The following is an 18,453-nucleotide window of genomic DNA, read 5'->3' as shown; positions in this document are numbered from 1 at the left end:
ATGTTTATGGATACCAGCACACATTGTGGTTAAAGGTAACGAAATAGCAGACAAGGTTGCAAAAGCAGCAACAGGACATAATAATATAGATTTAGCAATAACATTAAGCAAAACAGAAATGAACAGCATCATTAAACAAATGGTTTTACACTATCCAAAGAAAAGTGGGAGCGGCTAGGCACACGGAAAGAAGCAGGAAAGAGGAAAATATATCACCGAGGATCAGATTTGGCCATACAGAACTGAACAACACATTATTTCTCAGATTTGTAATGATTTAAACTGTTTTTATTTATTTATATGTATATATATATATATATATATATATATATATATATATATATATATATATATATATATATATATATATATATATATATATATATACATATATACACATACATATATACATTAAATTATATATATATGTATACATAGGCAAGTTAAAATATATATAATTATTATTTATTTTATTATTTCTACTTTTAAGTAATAGTTCAGTTAGATCAACATTTCGATTCACACTCCATACCAGATGGTGGCGGTAATGCACCAAACACACCTGCTCATCTTCACGCAGGTGTTTTTCAATCAGCTGATGACCGCTGATTACTTCCTCCTCCTCTTCTTATTTAATCTTCCTCCAACCGACAGTTCCGTGCTGTTACTTTGAAGAGAAGCTGCACGAGCCGTGAAACGAAAATAAGACTACTTAACTACTGAAACTGTTCCGGGAAGAGGGAACTTGTGGCGGTAATGCACCCACCACCATAAAAACTCAAAAAAGGAGGGAACTTTAAAAAAATGAAGAGGAAAAAAAGAGAAAACTACCGCGGCGTGACGTCAGACGCCGAAAAGGTGGCCGCGTGCATCAGCTCCTGTGTAAAAACGCAGCAAGGCGCTCCAGGATGGCGTGTTCGACCTGGTCCAGATTGGTGGCCTGTCCAGAATGGTGAGTAACTTTTGTCAAGTTATCTTAATGGTGACTCTGTTTGCTGAAGTATATGCTCAAACTTAGCTCAACATTAACCTTACCTCAATATTCAAGCTGTGCCTCATTGTCAGCCAGTTATCTGAATTGGCAGCCGTTTTGTCTGGTTACAGCAGTTAAGTCATTGGTTTAAATGGGGCTGCGACTAATTTCTATTTTCATTAACCTGTGATTTAGTGGACGGCAAACGTCGTTCAAGGTTTGAAACTACAACGCCAGCTCTGCACTATTTAGACTCACCCATAGGGGGACAAGACTTCATTACCAGAATGTATTATTATTGTTATAGTAGTAGTATCAATAAAAAATAAAATTCATATTGGTTGTGGTTTCTTTTCTAGCCATTAGAGTATTATTAGATGAAAAGTGATTTCTTTTGGAGAAAACAGTTGATAAACACTTCAGAATGAGAGCTACTATGTTTACTGATGACAACTGCATCATTTGTATTGTGTAAATCTAACTTGTGTAGTATAGTAATTAATATAACAACAAAATCATTAACTATACGGCCTCCTTTCACGAGTCTTTACTGTTGAACTGGTGTATGCATGAATGCAGGATAAACAAAAACAAAATACAGCTCTATTATTAACAAAGGAAAATTTTTTAATATAAAATAAACAAGAAGACGAATCTAAAAGAATCTCTAACACAATATGCAAACAAAAATAAATTAGGAAACATGTACAGTGGTGACAGAATCTGATGTGGCACAGCTGGAGGAATCTGGAAGAGAAGCAGACACTGGATGGTGTGTGGTGTGAAGATTTTCTCAAAGACTTGATTCAGCCACGCTCCTAAAGGACAAAGAATACAATTACACATGAAATATGAACGAAGATTTTACTATTTTCCAGGAAACGTAAACCTTTCAGCAAAATATGCCAATGAATGAATTAGCTGTGAACATTCTAATGTTGTCTATATAGACTATGAATAACATTAGATGTTAGTACACACTGAAAATGATCGTGGTAAACAAATATGAATAACATTAAAACATTTAATTACATTATTCTCAAGCGAAAGCAAACTTGTATATTTCGTATGTATAATGGTCTATCAAACGTTACTTGCTTTACTGCCGATGTGAGCAGAAATAGAGCAGAGTATTAGGGTCAGTCTTACCTCTCCAGTGACGTCTTCGTGTTGGAAATGGGGACTGTGAACCCTCTGAGTTTCCAGCTTGTCCATGTCTAAAGTGTCTTCTCCAAAACTCCTTACTATCTTAGCTTAGCCTTCAGGCATCAGGCATCAGGCTTGCACCGCTCTGAAACTCTGACCGGCGAATGACGGAACTTACTGCTTGTCCTTAACTTGTTTTTACTGCACACCCCGGTACAATGTAGCACCATAGAAAAACAACCTGAGTAATTTACAGGTCTGTAATGTATTCGCCGAGTTGTCGCTCACACGGGTTTGTGTGTTTACACCATCCATGTTTCACGCAATTAGCGCTGTCTGCTTCGAAGCTTGAGACAGCGAGACTCTCGCGGGGCAGCGAGCGCAGTGCATTCTGGGAGTTGTTGTCTTTCATCTACATGAGCCAAAATTAATTTTTTCTGTTTTTCTCGGCCAAGAAGACACTTACTTAAAATATTATTTCACATTTCTGCTACATAGATGGTCTAGTTTTAATAGACATTCATCTTCCCAAGCATGGACTATCCCTTTAAATGTTGTTCACTGTTGTTAAATTCACTTATATTCTTAAATTATTTGGATTCAGTGATTGTTAAATAGAGCAAAGAAATCAGGAAATATTCACATTTAACAAAATTAAACATTATCAAAATAGACAAAACAAGACTAAAAACAAGTTAAAATGGCTGCTGTGCTATGTTAACTCACTGTTCCACTCATTGTCATTACTATTGAGTTTTTCACTGGAAAGACTTATTTGTTTTTTTGTTAAATGTTTAAAAACAGATTCAGGGTTATACATGTCTTTAATAATTCTAAACTTTTAATGTAGACATTAAAATACAAACTTTTTTTTTAAAGGAACAACTTGCTTCCTGCTCACGGAGACCTGGTCGGACCCGCCATATACAAAAGCCTGAGGCTGTCAAGAAAAGGTGAGTGACCCCTTTAGAGATATTCATCTACATCACTGAAAATGTTATGGCTAATAATGTATTTAACTGATGGCAATATATAATATTAATTTAATCACACCTGTATAATATAAGTGTATTGTGTTTTTAAAGAGTGTGGCTACTGGCATTTCTATACTTGAACTTAAAAGGCATTCCTTAAATCTTAATCAACTTTATTCTACATCACTTGTGATTATGTGATTATTATAATTTCTTTGTTTCACTGTTAGAATAGAATTTGTGCTTGCAGCAATGTTTTCACTGAAAGTGAGTCTTTATATCTCAGACTGGGTGAACCCTGTCTGTACCTCACACAAACACATTCTAGAACACTCTACCTAGTTATTTTACACCTGTAACAGTATGAACTTGAACATTGTCAAGGCTGGAGACTGAATTCAAACATTTTTTTGTTTGTTTTTTTCCCCCCAGATTGATCTTCATGAAGATTGTCAAATAGTAGGTGTCATGATTTAATTCTGGGTGGCCGCTGTGTCCCCACTCTTTCTTGGCCGCTGTGCCTACATCTATCTGCATTGTCCAACATGGCCACGTTCTTTCGATTCTTCTGCTTTCCATCTGTCAAATAGCTGAGGGTTGTACATGGAGCATTTGCCACAGGTTGGTTTTGTATGTTCCTGTCCACTTTATTGGTGGTCTGAAATCTGGTCCTCGTTGGTTATATTTTTGTGGAACTGCTGAGCGAGTGATTTGAAAGAATCAGGTGACTGACGGAGTGTTTGGAATTCTCTCTCTGAACAAATGGGTTGTGTGTGACTGAGATGCCTGGATTGAACAGTTAAGATGGTCTGAGAATATGATTATGTTCAGCAGTTCATATTAAAGTAGATATGGTGTCTTGAAGGGCTTAGATGATTGATATAATGCACTAACATTTCCTTTTTAGGTCCGTCTACAAAGGGTGAGTCCATATTTTTTTTATGTCTTCTCTGGGGGCTACTTGGCCTCCATGTGTGGTAGGGTTTGCAGAGTAGGGCAATAAACAAAAGAAAACTTGTGTGTTGTGTTTTTTGAAAGTGAAGGTACTTAGGTGTCGGCAACTGACTTGCTAGTCTTGCTGCCCACAGCTAACTACCGAATTACACTGGCAATTTACATGCAAAGGTAAGAACACGCCTCTCTATGGAGGTGTTTTCTTGCCTTGCCTCTGTGCCCATAACAACTTTTTCTTTCCAACTGTTTCTTAGGACGGTAAGTGACACGCAGGCCGCGGGCCATCGCTCTTCCGGCCGCCGTGTCGATCTGTCCTGGCCCTCCTCGTGCCTTTCCTCACTTTAATGAGAACATGTGTCTCTAAAAGGGTAAAAGAAATATCAACTTGAACCGTTTTCTTTAGCACTAAAATATAGTGATGTTGGAGGACCAGATCTTAAATGAGGTTTAAATGGATGTTGGTGTACAGTTAAAGCTAGATGGTAGGAATAAAATTAATGTTGTGCCTTGTACACTCTGTCACAAGGCTTAGACTTCTTGGCCGCTGTGCCTTTTTTTTTTTCTCTTTTCCTTCGTGGCCATTAATCAACCTTTATCCCTAGCACGTTAAAATAGATCCTTGTGATCTACAAACACAGTACCTGGCTTTGGATGGCAGCCGTGCCATTGCCTTTGTATTGCCATACGTCCTTAATGCAGTAGGCCATTATCGCTAACTGTGCCCGTGCCTTCATGGCCTATTTGTGTTATTGTACGTCTGGCCTTGCGCGTATAGTCATTTTATATAGACAAACATGGGTGCCTTCCGCGTCCATGCACAGTAAGTGAACTAACCTGTACTTTTCTTCTAGCATCAGTCAAGAGGAGCACCGACATCCCTGCATGTCCATCTTAATTAGATCGCGTTTTAGTTAAGGTGAAATTTCACTTGGCCGCCGTGCCATTACTATACCTGCTCTGACCTCAATCTTGATTTTTCATGGCCACTGTGTCATGACTGTACTTGGTCTTGGTGTTTATGCCAGTCTATCATTTCTGATCTGTTTTTCCTACTAAGTTTTCCTGGATGAGCGTGTGTGTGTGTGTGTGATGACTGACTTGGACTGACGTTAATCTGACCTTTGGACCAAGACTAACACTCCAATTGACTTTACTGCACCAGAAAGGTGAACAAAATTTATGCTGCAAGACTGGCAAGATGCACACCAATTAGACAACAAGCAAATTCAAATTCTTTCAAAAACAGGTAAAATTTTTAGCTTTAAGGTAAGTATTAAAGGCCTTTGCCACATGATCTTTGTGGGTAAATCGTGTCCACTCAATTTATAAAGTTAATTTGCATCTAAACATTTACAATGCCTGACACAATGGCATTACAATAATCAAATTTTTTTGTTTTGCGTTACTGAGTGCAAAGGCCTTTATTTACACACTGATGCATGCCAAGATTTTAAAGTTGATTAGTCTTGAGGCATCTGATTTCTGCAGGAAATTCTGGTACCTTATTTTGAAATAGCTTTAATTTAAAATTGAATTTTGGTCTTGAATCTCAGTTATCATAGTTGCAACTTGGACTGTTGACAAACGTGGGAACTAATGAATCATGTAGTAAATGCATCAAAGTTTACTGTAGCTTATTCTTTCAAAGTGCTGTAAAAATTAAGTAATTGATTATGATGAGCTAGACCAGGTCTTCCTTTATTCTCAACTGGTAATTGCTTTGATAAGATAACTGGTTCCTGATTTGATTATGAAATAAACTTTTTATTTATATGTAAGTGTAGTCATATTAGATTGTAGGTGTTATTCAGCCCATGGATAATGTTATGATATACTTTAAATCTGGCATTTGTTGGCACACTTTTGATATTCATTTAAGTCTTTAACTTTACATACTGCCATCAGCCTTTGTAGTAGCTAACTGAAATTGAATTCAATATTAATGCTGACTTGTCTCACTCTGCCAAGTTTATTTCCCTCTAAAGGAGTTGAACCTTTTTGTGTTCATAGTCTTTTTGCGCGTCATGTTGGGAGGCCTCCCAGCAGGGGATTTTTATCTTCCCCTGCAAAACTATGCGTTACTCGCTTTAGGGATGCACGGCTATCCTGCATAGTTTCTTTCATAAATGAGATTGTAGGCTTCAGGATTAGAGCGCGTTTCTTTTCTTTAGGAGGACACAAACCTGGCAGAGAGACAACTCGGATTATTTAAGTGAAAGTTGCGCCAAATGTTAGAACCTTTTATTTTTCGATACGATGACTTGAAATAAAACCTTTATTCTGTGGGCTGTATTCAGACAGAATTTGGCTTCATGTTAAAGACTGTTGTGCAAGTACTCTCTTGTAGCAGGAGTGAGCAGCTGCAGCTTTTTTGTTTTCTTATTTATTTGATTTGTTTCTTGGATTGACTTGGTGTCTGGAGCTTTGTGGTTAACAGTGATCATGTAAACACAAGTGGTCTTTTGCCTCTTATTTGCGAAGCTGGCAGCTGGTTGAAATGATAGGACTTTATGGCTTGCCCAAAGTGGGATTTTTGATAGAGCATAGGGTTAACACCTCACCATACACTAGCTATTACAGCGAACAAGTGTCTGTAGTCTGTTATTACCCATGACTTTCTTTCAAATTTCACAATTTAGGCGGCTTGTAGAGTTATTAGGAAGATGCTTAATCCCAATGTCTTTGGTTGGTTGCATGAGAAACTGCTATCTCTTAGATGTGTTGGCGAAGTTCCTCCTCTGATTTTTGTAGACTTTCCCTAAAATTTCTCTCTGCTTTAACTCTTGTTGAGCTATGCATTAAATGATTCCTTCAACTTGTCTCCATATCAATTTTTTTCTCCCTGCAGCCTTCCACCACCCACTGCTGCTGTTGCATCTGCTAAAGGTAGCCGTATCCTGATTCACTGCGTCTTCATGTGTTTGGTAAGAAGTGTCATTAGACTACTAACAATGTAAACACCTTTTAAATGCTTCATCTAATTTACACACATGGTTCATCAGTTTAGGACAAAAAAATCATTGAATTTGACATTCTTGGGGTCAGTAACCTGACCTCTAAATGTTTGGGAAACCATGCAAAAGATCGCAAGCTCTCTGCATGACCCAACAGCATCGATGAGTTATTTAATTGCTCAATTTTTAAATCAGTCAAGATTTTATGAGCTGGGTCTTCTTCACACAACAGAGAACAAGGTAAATTGAGTCGACTCGTAACATGGTAAGGCATTTCGTCCTTCCCCTTCTTCTCTGTGTGTGAGGAAATCTGGCCACGGATCCTGACTGAGTGGCATACCATGGCTGTGCAGTTTCCAAAATCAGATAAGGATCCATCTGATTTTGTGACTCGGCCTGTCATGATATGCATGTATCTTCCTCTGAAAAAAAGGATTGGAATGGACAGGTTTGTAGTGTAAATCACATCTCTTGTAGATGGTGAAGCATTTGTTTAAATTGGGGTCAAGCATTTTCAGGTGTCTGCTTTGTCAATACTCTGGTGCCACGTCTTGCTAAACACACGAGAAGCTCTGAATTGTGAAACTGCTGCCTCTTGCAGATGTTACAACAGCAATGGCTGTTGAAAGGCTGCAGGGAGTGAAAATGAGATCTGAGGACAGGAAAGTGGAATTGATTTCATGCTTGGAAAAATGAGGGTTTCAGCAGAGGACCTTTTTGTGGCGAGGCTACAGAATCAGAAGGAACGTTTGTCTGGGCAACTGGGAGATTTACAGTTTTTCATGCAGCCAACCAAGACAATGGGGTTAGCATCATCCCAAATGGCTGGCGAAGATTGCTTGTAACTGTCAGTGTAGGACAGGAAAGGCAGGTATAGGTTAGGGAGGGCAGGTATAGGTTAGGGAGGGCAGGTATAAGTTAGGGAGGGCAGATATAGGTTAGGGAGAGCATCCATCGGTGAGCTCTGACTGGATGTGAGGACCTGTCACACTTGACCAGGTGAGCTACCTGAAGATTTTTCATTTGTTGACTTCTTTTTCTTCTTCTTGTGACTTATCAAATTCTTCCTTGTTTTGAAGAGAGGAAGGCTGCAGCACATTCCTGGATTAGAGGACTCCATGTTGGACACAACAACCTGAAGAAATCCCGTCCTGGATGGCTGCAGTCATGGCCTAGCCCAAGATGAACCGACCTCTTCCACGGGATGTCTACAGGTACGTTCTTTCAGATGGTACTCAATATGTTTAATCCATATTTACTTAATACTAAAGTGTACTGACTTAATTTTTTTTAATTTTTTTTTGTTAGATGTTGGACTTTGCCGAACTGTACACATGCCTCAATGGCTGCTACGTCACTCTGCCCAACAGGACATGGTCACCGAGATTTTACATGTGATGCATCACCACACTAAAATACAGACACTGCTACTTTCAGCCTGTAATGTTAGACATTGGAATGTATTTATTGCCTTCTTTATATCAAGTAAAACTTTCGTTCTTAACTTTATGGTTGATTTGTATTTTTTTCAGTGATTCTGTGATGAGTTTGACAAGTTAGTGCTTTGAACTTAAAGATGTGGAATTCTTTTAAAACAAATTGCACTGATCTGTTACTGTAGACTTGGCACCTTTTAACACTGCTCCAAGTGTTCAGTTGATTTTAACCAGAAAACCCAAACCCTATGTTTGAGTTTATATGGATTTGTACAAGGTTTTAAAGGGAATATAATAAATTGGACTCTAAAGCAGGGAATGCTATAGTGGATGGTGATGCTGCTACTTGCCCCCATCTCACAACTTCCTTACTTCTAGCCACTAACACCAAATATGGCTAATGCATAAATATGCCACTGAAAATTAGACTACTTTTCTTTAAAACGCCTTCTTTTAACTACAGATGTATTTTTACTATTTTATTTCATGTGGCTGTTCATTTTATTTTAATTATGTCTTTACCATTTTATGCTTAGAGGTTTTATTTTTCTACTATGGAAATCACTTTGTAGAGTTGTTTTGCTATTCAAATAGTTATTTGAATAGTGTTGCAGTACCGTCAACACCAACAGCAATATGAGTAGCCACACATGCAATGCTAATATTTCTGACTGTCTCAGCCTCAGGTAGATGATGTGATGAATCACAGCCAGCTAACGCTCCACACATATTCAGCAGTTAAATAAAACACCAGAGTGTGAGGCACAGATGTACAAGATGTTTCCCAAAGTAAAGATCAGACTTGAGACAACCAAGCAGTAGACAAATAAGTCAAGCTGCAAACACTGGTGGCCCAAGATGGAGAGAGGAGCGAGGAGACAATTCTTCCAGTCTCAGCATCTAGTGCATCATGAAAAGAAGAACAAATCAATTGAATATGATGCAGACTCTTAACATTGATCTGTTTGACATCTACAATAAACAACCTCCAGATTTGATTTATCAAATTCATGTGGCTCATCACTATGGATTTGTCAGAATAATTAAAAAACAAATTGAATTGGCCAAATATTGTCAGTTTTTTTTTTCACCTAATCAACGTGCAATATTTTGAGAACTGTTGAGAACTGAAGTTAATGAGCATAGATTTAAATAATGGGCAGGTCTTTTAGGTTTAATACCTTCACATTCCTTCACACAGAGGTCTTTAGATGTTTTATCCCACTGAAGGCTCTGTGAGTGAGTTTGCTTTTAGTTTCTCACACTCTGTCCAAAGTGAAAGAAAAGTGTTTCCCCCTCGATAAAACAGAAATGTAAATGAAAAATGTCTCAGTGTGGTTTGGTAATTATGATGACTCCCTGCACTTAACACAAGGGACATGCAGTTGATAATTATCAAATCTGATCAATCTACACTGAAGAAATGATCTGAGTGAAAGTAGACATGCATATATTGTAAAACAGTTTGTGATGGATGATGAGATTAAGTTAATGTGCAGCATGTAAACTGCCACACTGACAGAATCCTGCTCCTGTCTTTAAAACTGATGATTTAAGGCTTTTTCATGACAACAGAATGAGAAATTGGGCTGACTAAAATGAACCGTCATCATTGTAATATCCTTTTAAGAAGTGACACAGGAATGCAATATGCAAGTATTGGATTATATTTGATTTATTTAGAAAGAATGGTGGAAAATGGATGTGATGATGCATCACAACAATAACTTGGTAAAAATACAGATTCTCCAAGACACACTGCACTCGACGTAGGAACATTTGTCTTTACAAAAGACAAATAGTCTGAGATTCGTCAATGAATATTCATTCTTAAAAACACTGACCCAAGAACAGATCGAGTTGAGATAATCACTAGATTAGTCAACATTCACTTTGTAACAAAAGTGAAGGACACAGTACAAAACAAGTAAAAACACTTGTCATATTGTCACTATACAATTGTGACAGTGACACTGAACTTTCAATAATCACATCAAATGATCTGCAGTAAACAATGACATGTCCCAATAACTCAACAATTGATCGACATGATCAAAACTTTTCAAGAGTAAACAAACATCACAGTTAACATATGAAGAAAAACTTTAAGAAAAAGTGATCTTGATCTTACAACAGATCAGTTTTATGTTTTATAAAAAAGACATTTAAATATTTCTCATGTCCAAAAAAGGACAAATAATTAACAATTGATTAACATATGTGGTATGATTTTCCGGTTCAGTTTATGTCCATAAAAAGGACATTTAAATATTTATCATGTCAAAGATCAGAATGATCTACGATAACAAATGTTATCATAGCATTATATAATACCAGTACATGACCAGTAACCCTAACCATAACCCTGAAAATAATAGTCATATTGTCACAATAAAACTGTGACATTAAAGTGAAACTTTTACAATAAAAGTTCAAACATATTGATCTGCAACAGATCAGGTTTCAATAATCACATCAAATGATCTGCAGTAAACAATGATAACATGTCCCAAAAAAGGACAATAACTCAACAATTGATCAACATGATCAAAACTATTCAAGATGTAACAAACATCACAGGAAACATGAAGATATGAAGCAACACTTTTAGAAAAAGTGATCTTGATCTTACAACAGATCAGTTTTATGTCCATAAAAAGGACATTTAGATATTTCACATGTCAATAATCAATATGATCCATGTCCAATAAAGAAGTGATTAACTTGGATAAAATTATTCAGACATCACAACATAAATTGTGATATGAAGTAAAACTATTAGGGAAAATTAATTTTAATCTTACAACAGATCAGTTTTATGTCCATAAAAAGGACATTTAGATATTTCCCATGTCAAAGATCAAAATGATCTAAAATAACAAATGTTATCATAACATTATATAATACCAGTACATGAAGTAGACTGAGGTATAATAATAATTGCTGCTGCAATCAGATTGGATTCATGCAACATGCATGACAAGATGTTCTCTTTCTGAACTTGAAATATATAGTTTGTGTCATTTCCTCAGGATATGTCAAACACACAGATACAGACTTCTGTTCATACAGAAGAACAAGTCCTTCAATTTCACTGAATTCACTTCCAGTAATCTTTGACCACTGTGGTGGTCTCACTTTGTCTGGTTGTAACTCCAGTCTGTAGGTGTCTACCACGGCCTCCAGGGGGCGCTGTGGACTGGACTCTTGTCTTTGGTGACGCTGCTCTGGTCCGTGGAGCTCAGAGGAGAGAAGTCAGCCTCTGTCAGGTTATTATCAGAGGAAGACTGCAGCTTGTTGAAGTTCTTCATCATCAGTCTTCTCTTGGTTTGCGTCTTCGCCTCCTCACTGGACAGGAAGTGTGCCACCTCCTGGACACACCTGGAGTAGCCCTTTTTAACAGCAACTGAGTCAACAGCTCTATTCTGCTGCTGCAGCTGTGTCAGGACACAGACTGTCATCTCCAGGATGTCTGCTTTCTCCAGCTTGGAGTCTGGCTGCTGTTTGAGGAACTCTGGACCCAGGAGAGACTTGAGCTGCTCAATGCTGCTGTTGATTCTCTCTCTGCGTAACTTCTCCACCAGAGGCTTTCTGAGCTGCAGAGAAAAGAGCAAAGTCATTAATGGACTGATTCTGGAGTAAAGTGTGAGCATGAACAAAGACAGAAGATGAAATGTTCTTGAATGTTCTTCAATTTACCTTGTGAGTCAGAGTCAGATGTTCCTGAGAGTTGGTCAGAGCTGCAGTGATTGTAGGTGCCATGTCTGGATCTGTGTGCTGTAGAGGTCTCTGTAGAGAGAATCTGATCTCTGCTGGCTTCATCCCTCCTATTTATAGTCCCACATCTCCATATGAATGTGTGGGTCTTGGTCTGACTGCACTTTCTCACACTCTCAGCCATTCAAAGAGCCTAAGAGAAGAAAAGGGACTGCAGAGTGGCCACATGCTCAGTTGTCATAATAGGTGACAATAGTTAGATCTCAGGGGAATAGGTGGAGGACTGGGCAGTGATGGAGAGAGACTCACGGAATGCTGTGTGAATCTGGGAAAGTGGTGACCCTGTAGACAAGAGAAGATCTGCTGCCTGATGTTGAACAGTGACTTTGTCTGGACATGTTCTCAAACATCAAATATGGGAGACCACAGTCATTTCCAGAGACTGCATGGGTCAGGACTCACAGATGGCTTTTTGAGGAGTTACCAAATAAATTTGCTAAATGTTTTCTAGCCTTCTAAATAAGAGTTATTTATATATATTTATTTATATGTGTATATATACACATATATGTGTGTATGTGTATATATGTATGTATATATGTATTTATATATATATATATATATATATATGACTTATGCACACAATTAAGAAGTGGTGATCCTATCGCTGTTTACCTGCAATAATAGATGTCACAGGTATTGACATAAAGATAGTCAGAAACTTCATATTTTTTAACATATTTGTTCTCCCAAAAGCAGACACATAGATTCAGAGTCAGATTTAATCCCTCAAAGGGTGGTTTTAATAACACAAACTGCAAGTTCTGGGGTTCAGGAGAGATGGTGTGGAGTCTCGAGGGTAAAAGGACCATCGAGGCAGTAGACGTATGTCCTGACTCACTTGAAGCCGAAGAACGGGGGAGACACATAGTCCAGGACACAAGAAGACAATTATTAAAAATTAACCGCATCTTATCAGGATAGGTGGAAACCTTACTGTTCCATTGACTGACTAAACAACCTGGCAGAGAAGGAGTTTCAATACTAGTGTGATTAGATTAATGGAGAACAGGTGTGTAACAGTTCAGGTGATTAGAGAGTTGACACACCTGTAGCAACAGCACTGACATGCCCTCACACGTTCACACACAGGAAGAACATGTCCCAACATGATTTATGTCGGGAATTTTTCATCTTTTAAAAGTGGATCCCCAACACACCAATATAGGCCATATATAATGGTATATTAGTAATATAGTGCTGCATTACCGATGTTATAAATGTGTATATGGTGATAGTGATAATGTTAATATTTCTAAATACTGACCTGATATGTTTCTGCTTCCTCCCACTCCCTTTTGAACATGCACCATTTAGATGAAAGATTAATTTAACCTTTTGTGTCATTTATATTTTATGTACATGTTTCAAAATTAAATAAATGGCCAGGACATTCATTTAAATAAAGGAGTTAACATCAGTGAGACTTCAATGGTTAAATAAAGTTTATTATAATAACCACAGTATAGTAATCAGTCCTCTGTATGAACAGTCAAGGTGTATGCATATGTACTTTTTTGTGAATTTGAAATTTAAAACCTTTTTTTAATCACCTCTGCGACTAAGGCAGACTCATACAACATAAACTATCATATCAATGTTTGTATTTAATCATGTGAGAATGTATAGACTCGTGCTGGTGACCAGCAGTAGCAGGTGTTTGGTCGGTTTTGTTTGATCCGTGTGAGTATAAAGTTTCCCTCACTTTCCCACACTGTGTAATGAATGGTGTGGTCAGTCCACCACAAAAGGACGGTGAAAGGAGCTTTTGTGGCGGATGCTGGACATGTGCTGCGGGGCAGAGACACAGTCTGACGTCACCGACCATCTGGAGGGAAAGAACCTCATGAGTTTGCCACCGACGTTCTGTACTTTTTGTGTTTTGTTTTTGTTGTGACTTCAAATCTATGAAGACTATATGAGCGGCCGTGTTGCAACTGCTTCACCTGTAGCTGTTGTGGTTTCAAAGATTTAATTAAAGTGACGCTTTTGCACTGATCAGGATTTTAGCTGGGTTTTATGAGGGCGGGGTTGAGGGGTAATCAGAGGGGGTGTGTGAGACAGCTGCTTCCTGAAGTGTGCCAAATCCCTCTGGACAATAGGCGACTGCTGGTGTGGTTAAGGCGGCTAATCAGGCTGAACTGAGACATACTTCTGCAGGGCTTTCTCACATTCTGTAACACAACTGCTCACGTTAAAGTGGGATTGTTTATGACACGAGCAGAAGTCGGAGTTTTCATTTACAATGACTGCACTTTTAGAGAAGCAACACTAATTTGAATAAAGGTCACATCTTTTCAAGATAGGTAGATAGATACTTTCTTCATCCCCAAAGGAAGTTTAGAAATTCCAGCAGTATCCACAAAGTTAACAGGACAGTGAGGAATGTTAATGTTAACGTTTTCCCCACTGAATTGAGTTGAAGAACCAGGTATTTGCAGTAAAACTGAGATTAACAAATCAATTGAATATGATGCAGACTCTTCACATTGATCTGTTTGACATCTACAATAAACAAGCCCCAGATTTGATTTATTGAATTCATGTGGCTTGTCACTATTAATTTGACATAATAATTAAAAAACAAATTGAATTGGCCAAATATTGTCAGTTTTTTTTTTTTCACCTAATCAACATGCAATATTTTGAGAACTGTTAAGAAGTGAAGTTAATGGGCATGAATTTAAATAACGGGCAGGTCTTTTAGGTTTAATACCTTCACATTCCTTCACACAGAGGTCTTTAGATGTGTTATCCCACTGAAGGCTCTGTGAGTGAGTTTGCTTTTAGTTTCTCACACTCTGTCCAAAGAGAAAGAAAAGTGTTTCCCCCTGGATAAAACAGAAATGTAAATTAAAAATGTCTCAGTCTGGTTTGGTAATTATGATGACTCCCTGCACTTAACACAAGGGACATGCAGTTGATAATTATCAAATCTGATCAATCTACACTGAAGAAATGATCTGAGTGAAAGTAGACATGCATATATTGTAAAACAGTTTGTGATGAATGATGAGATTAAGTTAATGTGCAGCATGCAAATTGCCACACTGACAGAATCATGCTCCTGTCTATAAAACTGATGATTTAAGGCTTTTTCATGACAACAGAATGAGAAATTGGGCTGAATAAAATGAACCGTCATCATTCTAATATCCTTTTAAGAAGTGACACAGGAATGCAATATGCAAGTATTGGATTATATTTGATTTATTTAGAAAGAATTATGGCAAATGGATGTGATGATGCATCACAACAATAACTTGGTAAAAAATACAGTTTCTCCAAGACACACTGCACTCAACGTGAACAGAGGAACATTCGTCTTTACAAAAGACATAAACAGTATGAGATTCGTCAATGAACATTCATTTGTAAAAACACTGACCCAAGAACAGATCGAGTTGAGATAATCACAAGACCAGTCTGACATTTCAAGGAAACTTTTGTAACAAAAGTGATGCACACAATACAAAACAAGTGAAAAACACACTTGTCATATTGTCACAATAAAACTGTGACATTAAAGTGAAACTTTTACAATAAAAGTTCAAACATATTGATCTGCAACAGATCAGGTTTCAATAATCACATCAAATGATCTGCAGTAAACAATGATAACATGTCCTAAAAAAGGACAATAACTCAACAATTGATCAACATGATCAAAACTATTAGAGGTAACAAACATCACAGTTAACACAGTTAACATATGAAGAAAAACTTTTAGAAAAAGTGATCTTGATCTTACAACAGATCAGTTTTATGTCCATAAAAAAAGACATTTTGATATTTCTCATGTCAATAATCAATATGATCCATGTCCAAAAAAGGACAAATAATTAACAGTTGATTAACATGGACAAAATTATTCACACATCAAAAGATAAATTGTGATATGAAGTAAAACTATTAGGGAATATTAATTTTAATCTTAGAACAGATCAGTTTTATGTCCATAAAAAAGGACATTTAGATATTTCCCATGTCAAAGATCAATATGATCCATGTCCAAAAAAGAACTGATTAACTTGGATAAAATTATTAAAACATCACAACATACATTGTGATATGAAGCAAAACTATGAGGGAAAATTAAATATTTCCCATGTCAAAGATCAAAATGATCTAAAATAACAAATGTTATCATAACATTATATAATACCAGTACATGAAGTAGACTGAGGTATAATAATAATTGCTGCTGCAATCAGATTGGATTCATGCAACATGCATGACAAGATGTTCTCTTTCTGAACTTGAAAGATAGAGTTTGTGTCATTTCCTCAGGAAATGTCAAACACACAGATACAGACTTCTGTTCATACAGAAGAACAAGTCCTTCAATTTCACTAAATTCACTTCCAGTAATCTTTGACCACTGTGGTGGTCTCACTTTGTCTGGTTGTAACTCCAGTCTGTAGGTGTCTACCACGGCCTCCAGGGGGCGCTGTAGACTGGACTCTTGTCTTTGGTGATGCTGCTCTGGTCCGTGGAGCTCAGAGGAGAGAAGTCAGCCTCTGTCAGGTTCTTATCAGAGGAAGACTGCAGCTTGTTGAAGTTCTTCATCATCAGTCTTCTCTGCTGTTGATTGTGCTGCTGCAGCTGTGTCAGGACACAGACTGTCATCTCCAGGATGTCTGCTTTCTCCAGCTTGGAGTCTGGCTGCTGTTTGAGGAACTCTGGACCCAGGAGAGACTTGAGCTGCTCAATGCTGCTGTTGATTCTCTCTCTGCGTAACTTCTCCACCAGAGGCTTTCTGAGCTGCAGAGAAAAGAGCAAAGTCATTAATGGACTGATTCTGGAGTAAAGTGTGAGCATGAACAAAGACAGAAGATGAAATGTTCTTGAATGTTCTTCAATTTACCTTGTGAGTCAGAGTCAGATGTTCCTGAGAGTTGGTCAGAGCTGCAGTGATTGTAGGTGCCATGTCTGGATCTGTGTGCTGTAGAGGTCTCTGTAGAGAGAATCTGATCTCTGCTGGCTTCATCCCTCCTATTTATAGTCCCACATCTCCATATGAATGTGTGGGTCTTGGTCTGACTGCACTTTCTCACACTCTCGGCCAATCAGAGAGCTGGAGGAGACAATAGGACATGTGGAGCAGTAACATACTGAATTGCTGTCAAAGCCTCAGGGACAATAGTTAGATCTCAGGGGAACAGGTGGACGACTGGGGGCTGATGGAGAGAGACTCACAGAATCTGGGAAAGTGGTGACCCTGTAGAGAGAGAAGATCTGATGCTGATCAGTGACTTTGACCGAGCACACGCTGATCATCACGTCACACACGTGTGACAATTACACTTGATGGTTAAAATAATCATAGATTGTTGTGTATCTTTCTGTTGAGTCACAGTTTTACATTTTCTGACTGCAGCACATCACATTTTTATTCTGGGTTAAAGTGTAGTTCAAGTTGGAAATACATCTTTTTTGTGTTTTTACATATGTTTTTATCATTTTATTATATTATTAAGGTAGTAAGGTAGGGCAAATACACATTCTATATAACAGTGACCATGCTAGTGTCCAGATGTGACTTGTGTCCTGTGGTCAGTGTGAGTAGAAAGTTGCTCTCAGGTTCCCACACTCACTCCCTGTTCTGTGGTCAATGAAGCACAAAGAGACTCTGAATGGAGCTTTTGTGTTTGATCCTGGACGTGTGTTGTAGTAAAAACAGAGCCTGACGTCACCAACCATCTGGAGGGAAAGAGCCTCATTGGCTGTTTCTGACTGTCTGCAAACATTTAAATGTATATGATGACAGTTTATATGGCAGATTATTTAGTCATCTTTCACTGATGATCACATTATTTTGACTTGTCAATCATAACCGTGTCTCTGTATCAGACACATGACTTCAGATTCATACGTGAGGGTGAGAGGGTGAAGCAGCTGTTTCCTGAAGTGTGCCAAATCCCTGTGGAGAAAAGTCGACTGCTGCTGGAGTCAAGGACGATAACTGATCTGACATCTTCTTCTCTCCAGATCTTTCCCACACTCTGTGCTTTAAAGCAAATAATGCTGATGAATGACTTTGATCAGGCACATGTTAATCAAACCATCACACACACACTCATGTTATAATGTGTCAAACATGAGATCAAAATAAATATTCTTAAAAATGATATTTGAATTCTACTGAGCCCAAACCTAAAATAAAGGACCAGAAATGACACCCTTTAAAAATGTAAACATCAAAAACAACACAATAATGTTTCAGATGTGACAGTGTG

At 37.8% G+C, this 18,453-nt stretch overlaps 2 protein-coding genes and 2 long non-coding RNA genes across 4 annotated transcripts; 1 reads left to right on the top strand and 3 right to left on the bottom strand.

The window, feature by feature from the left end:
* Positions 1–1,582: 1,582 nt before the first annotated feature.
* LOC122768568 lies at positions 1,583–2,464 on the bottom strand. Its single transcript, XR_006360319.1, has 2 exons — positions 2,123–2,464; positions 1,583–1,791 (listed from the first exon to the last, which is right to left on the bottom strand). It is a non-coding gene; the product is annotated as an uncharacterized LOC122768568 (long non-coding RNA).
* Positions 2,465–7,893: 5,429 nt separating this feature from the next.
* LOC122768783 lies at positions 7,894–8,330 on the top strand. Its single transcript, XR_006360355.1, has 3 exons — positions 7,894–8,000; positions 8,081–8,215; positions 8,310–8,330. It is a non-coding gene; the product is annotated as an uncharacterized LOC122768783 (long non-coding RNA).
* A 1,766-nt stretch (positions 8,331–10,096) lies between these two features.
* LOC122768831 (transcription factor HES-5-like) lies at positions 10,097–12,274 on the bottom strand. The gene is made up of 2 exons (XM_044025109.1): positions 12,137–12,274; positions 10,097–12,033 (listed from the first exon to the last, which is right to left on the bottom strand). The coding sequence occupies exons 1-2, from the start codon at positions 12,257–12,259 to the stop codon at positions 11,608–11,610; spliced, it is 549 nt and encodes a 182-aa protein (XP_043881044.1). The 5' UTR covers positions 12,260–12,274; the 3' UTR covers positions 10,097–11,607.
* Positions 12,275–15,400: 3,126 nt separating this feature from the next.
* LOC122768833 (transcription factor HES-1-like) lies at positions 15,401–17,216 on the bottom strand. Its single transcript, XM_044025111.1, has 2 exons — positions 17,082–17,216; positions 15,401–16,978 (listed from the first exon to the last, which is right to left on the bottom strand). The coding sequence occupies exons 1-2, from the start codon at positions 17,202–17,204 to the stop codon at positions 16,643–16,645; spliced, it is 459 nt and encodes a 152-aa protein (XP_043881046.1). The 5' UTR covers positions 17,205–17,216; the 3' UTR covers positions 15,401–16,642.
* Between the last annotated feature and the right edge of the window lie 1,237 nt (positions 17,217–18,453).

Source organism: Solea senegalensis, linkage group LG4 (assembly GCF_019176455.1).
Source record: "Solea senegalensis isolate Sse05_10M linkage group LG4, IFAPA_SoseM_1, whole genome shotgun sequence".
In the NCBI taxonomy this organism is placed as follows: domain Eukaryota; kingdom Metazoa; phylum Chordata; class Actinopteri; order Pleuronectiformes; family Soleidae; genus Solea; species Solea senegalensis.
Note: the sequence above shows the minus strand (reverse complement) of the source record. Positions and strands in the feature narration are given on the sequence as shown.

What these genes read in the sequence shown, in the direction of transcription:
- LOC122768833 (XM_044025111.1), bottom strand. Translation starts at nt 17,204, where the DNA reads ATGAAGCCAGCAGAGATCAGATTCTCTCTACAGAGACCTCTACAGCAC. An exon ending in ATCTGACTCTGACTCACAAG is followed by an intron (nt 16,979 to 17,081) that starts GTAAATTGAAGA and finishes TTTTCTCTGCAG; the next exon opens with CTCAGAAAGCCTCTGGTGGA.
- LOC122768831 (XM_044025109.1), bottom strand. Translation starts at nt 12,259, where the DNA reads ATGAAGCCAGCAGAGATCAGATTCTCTCTACAGAGACCTCTACAGCAC. An exon ending in ATCTGACTCTGACTCACAAG is followed by an intron (nt 12,034 to 12,136) that starts GTAAATTGAAGA and finishes TTTTCTCTGCAG; the next exon opens with CTCAGAAAGCCTCTGGTGGA.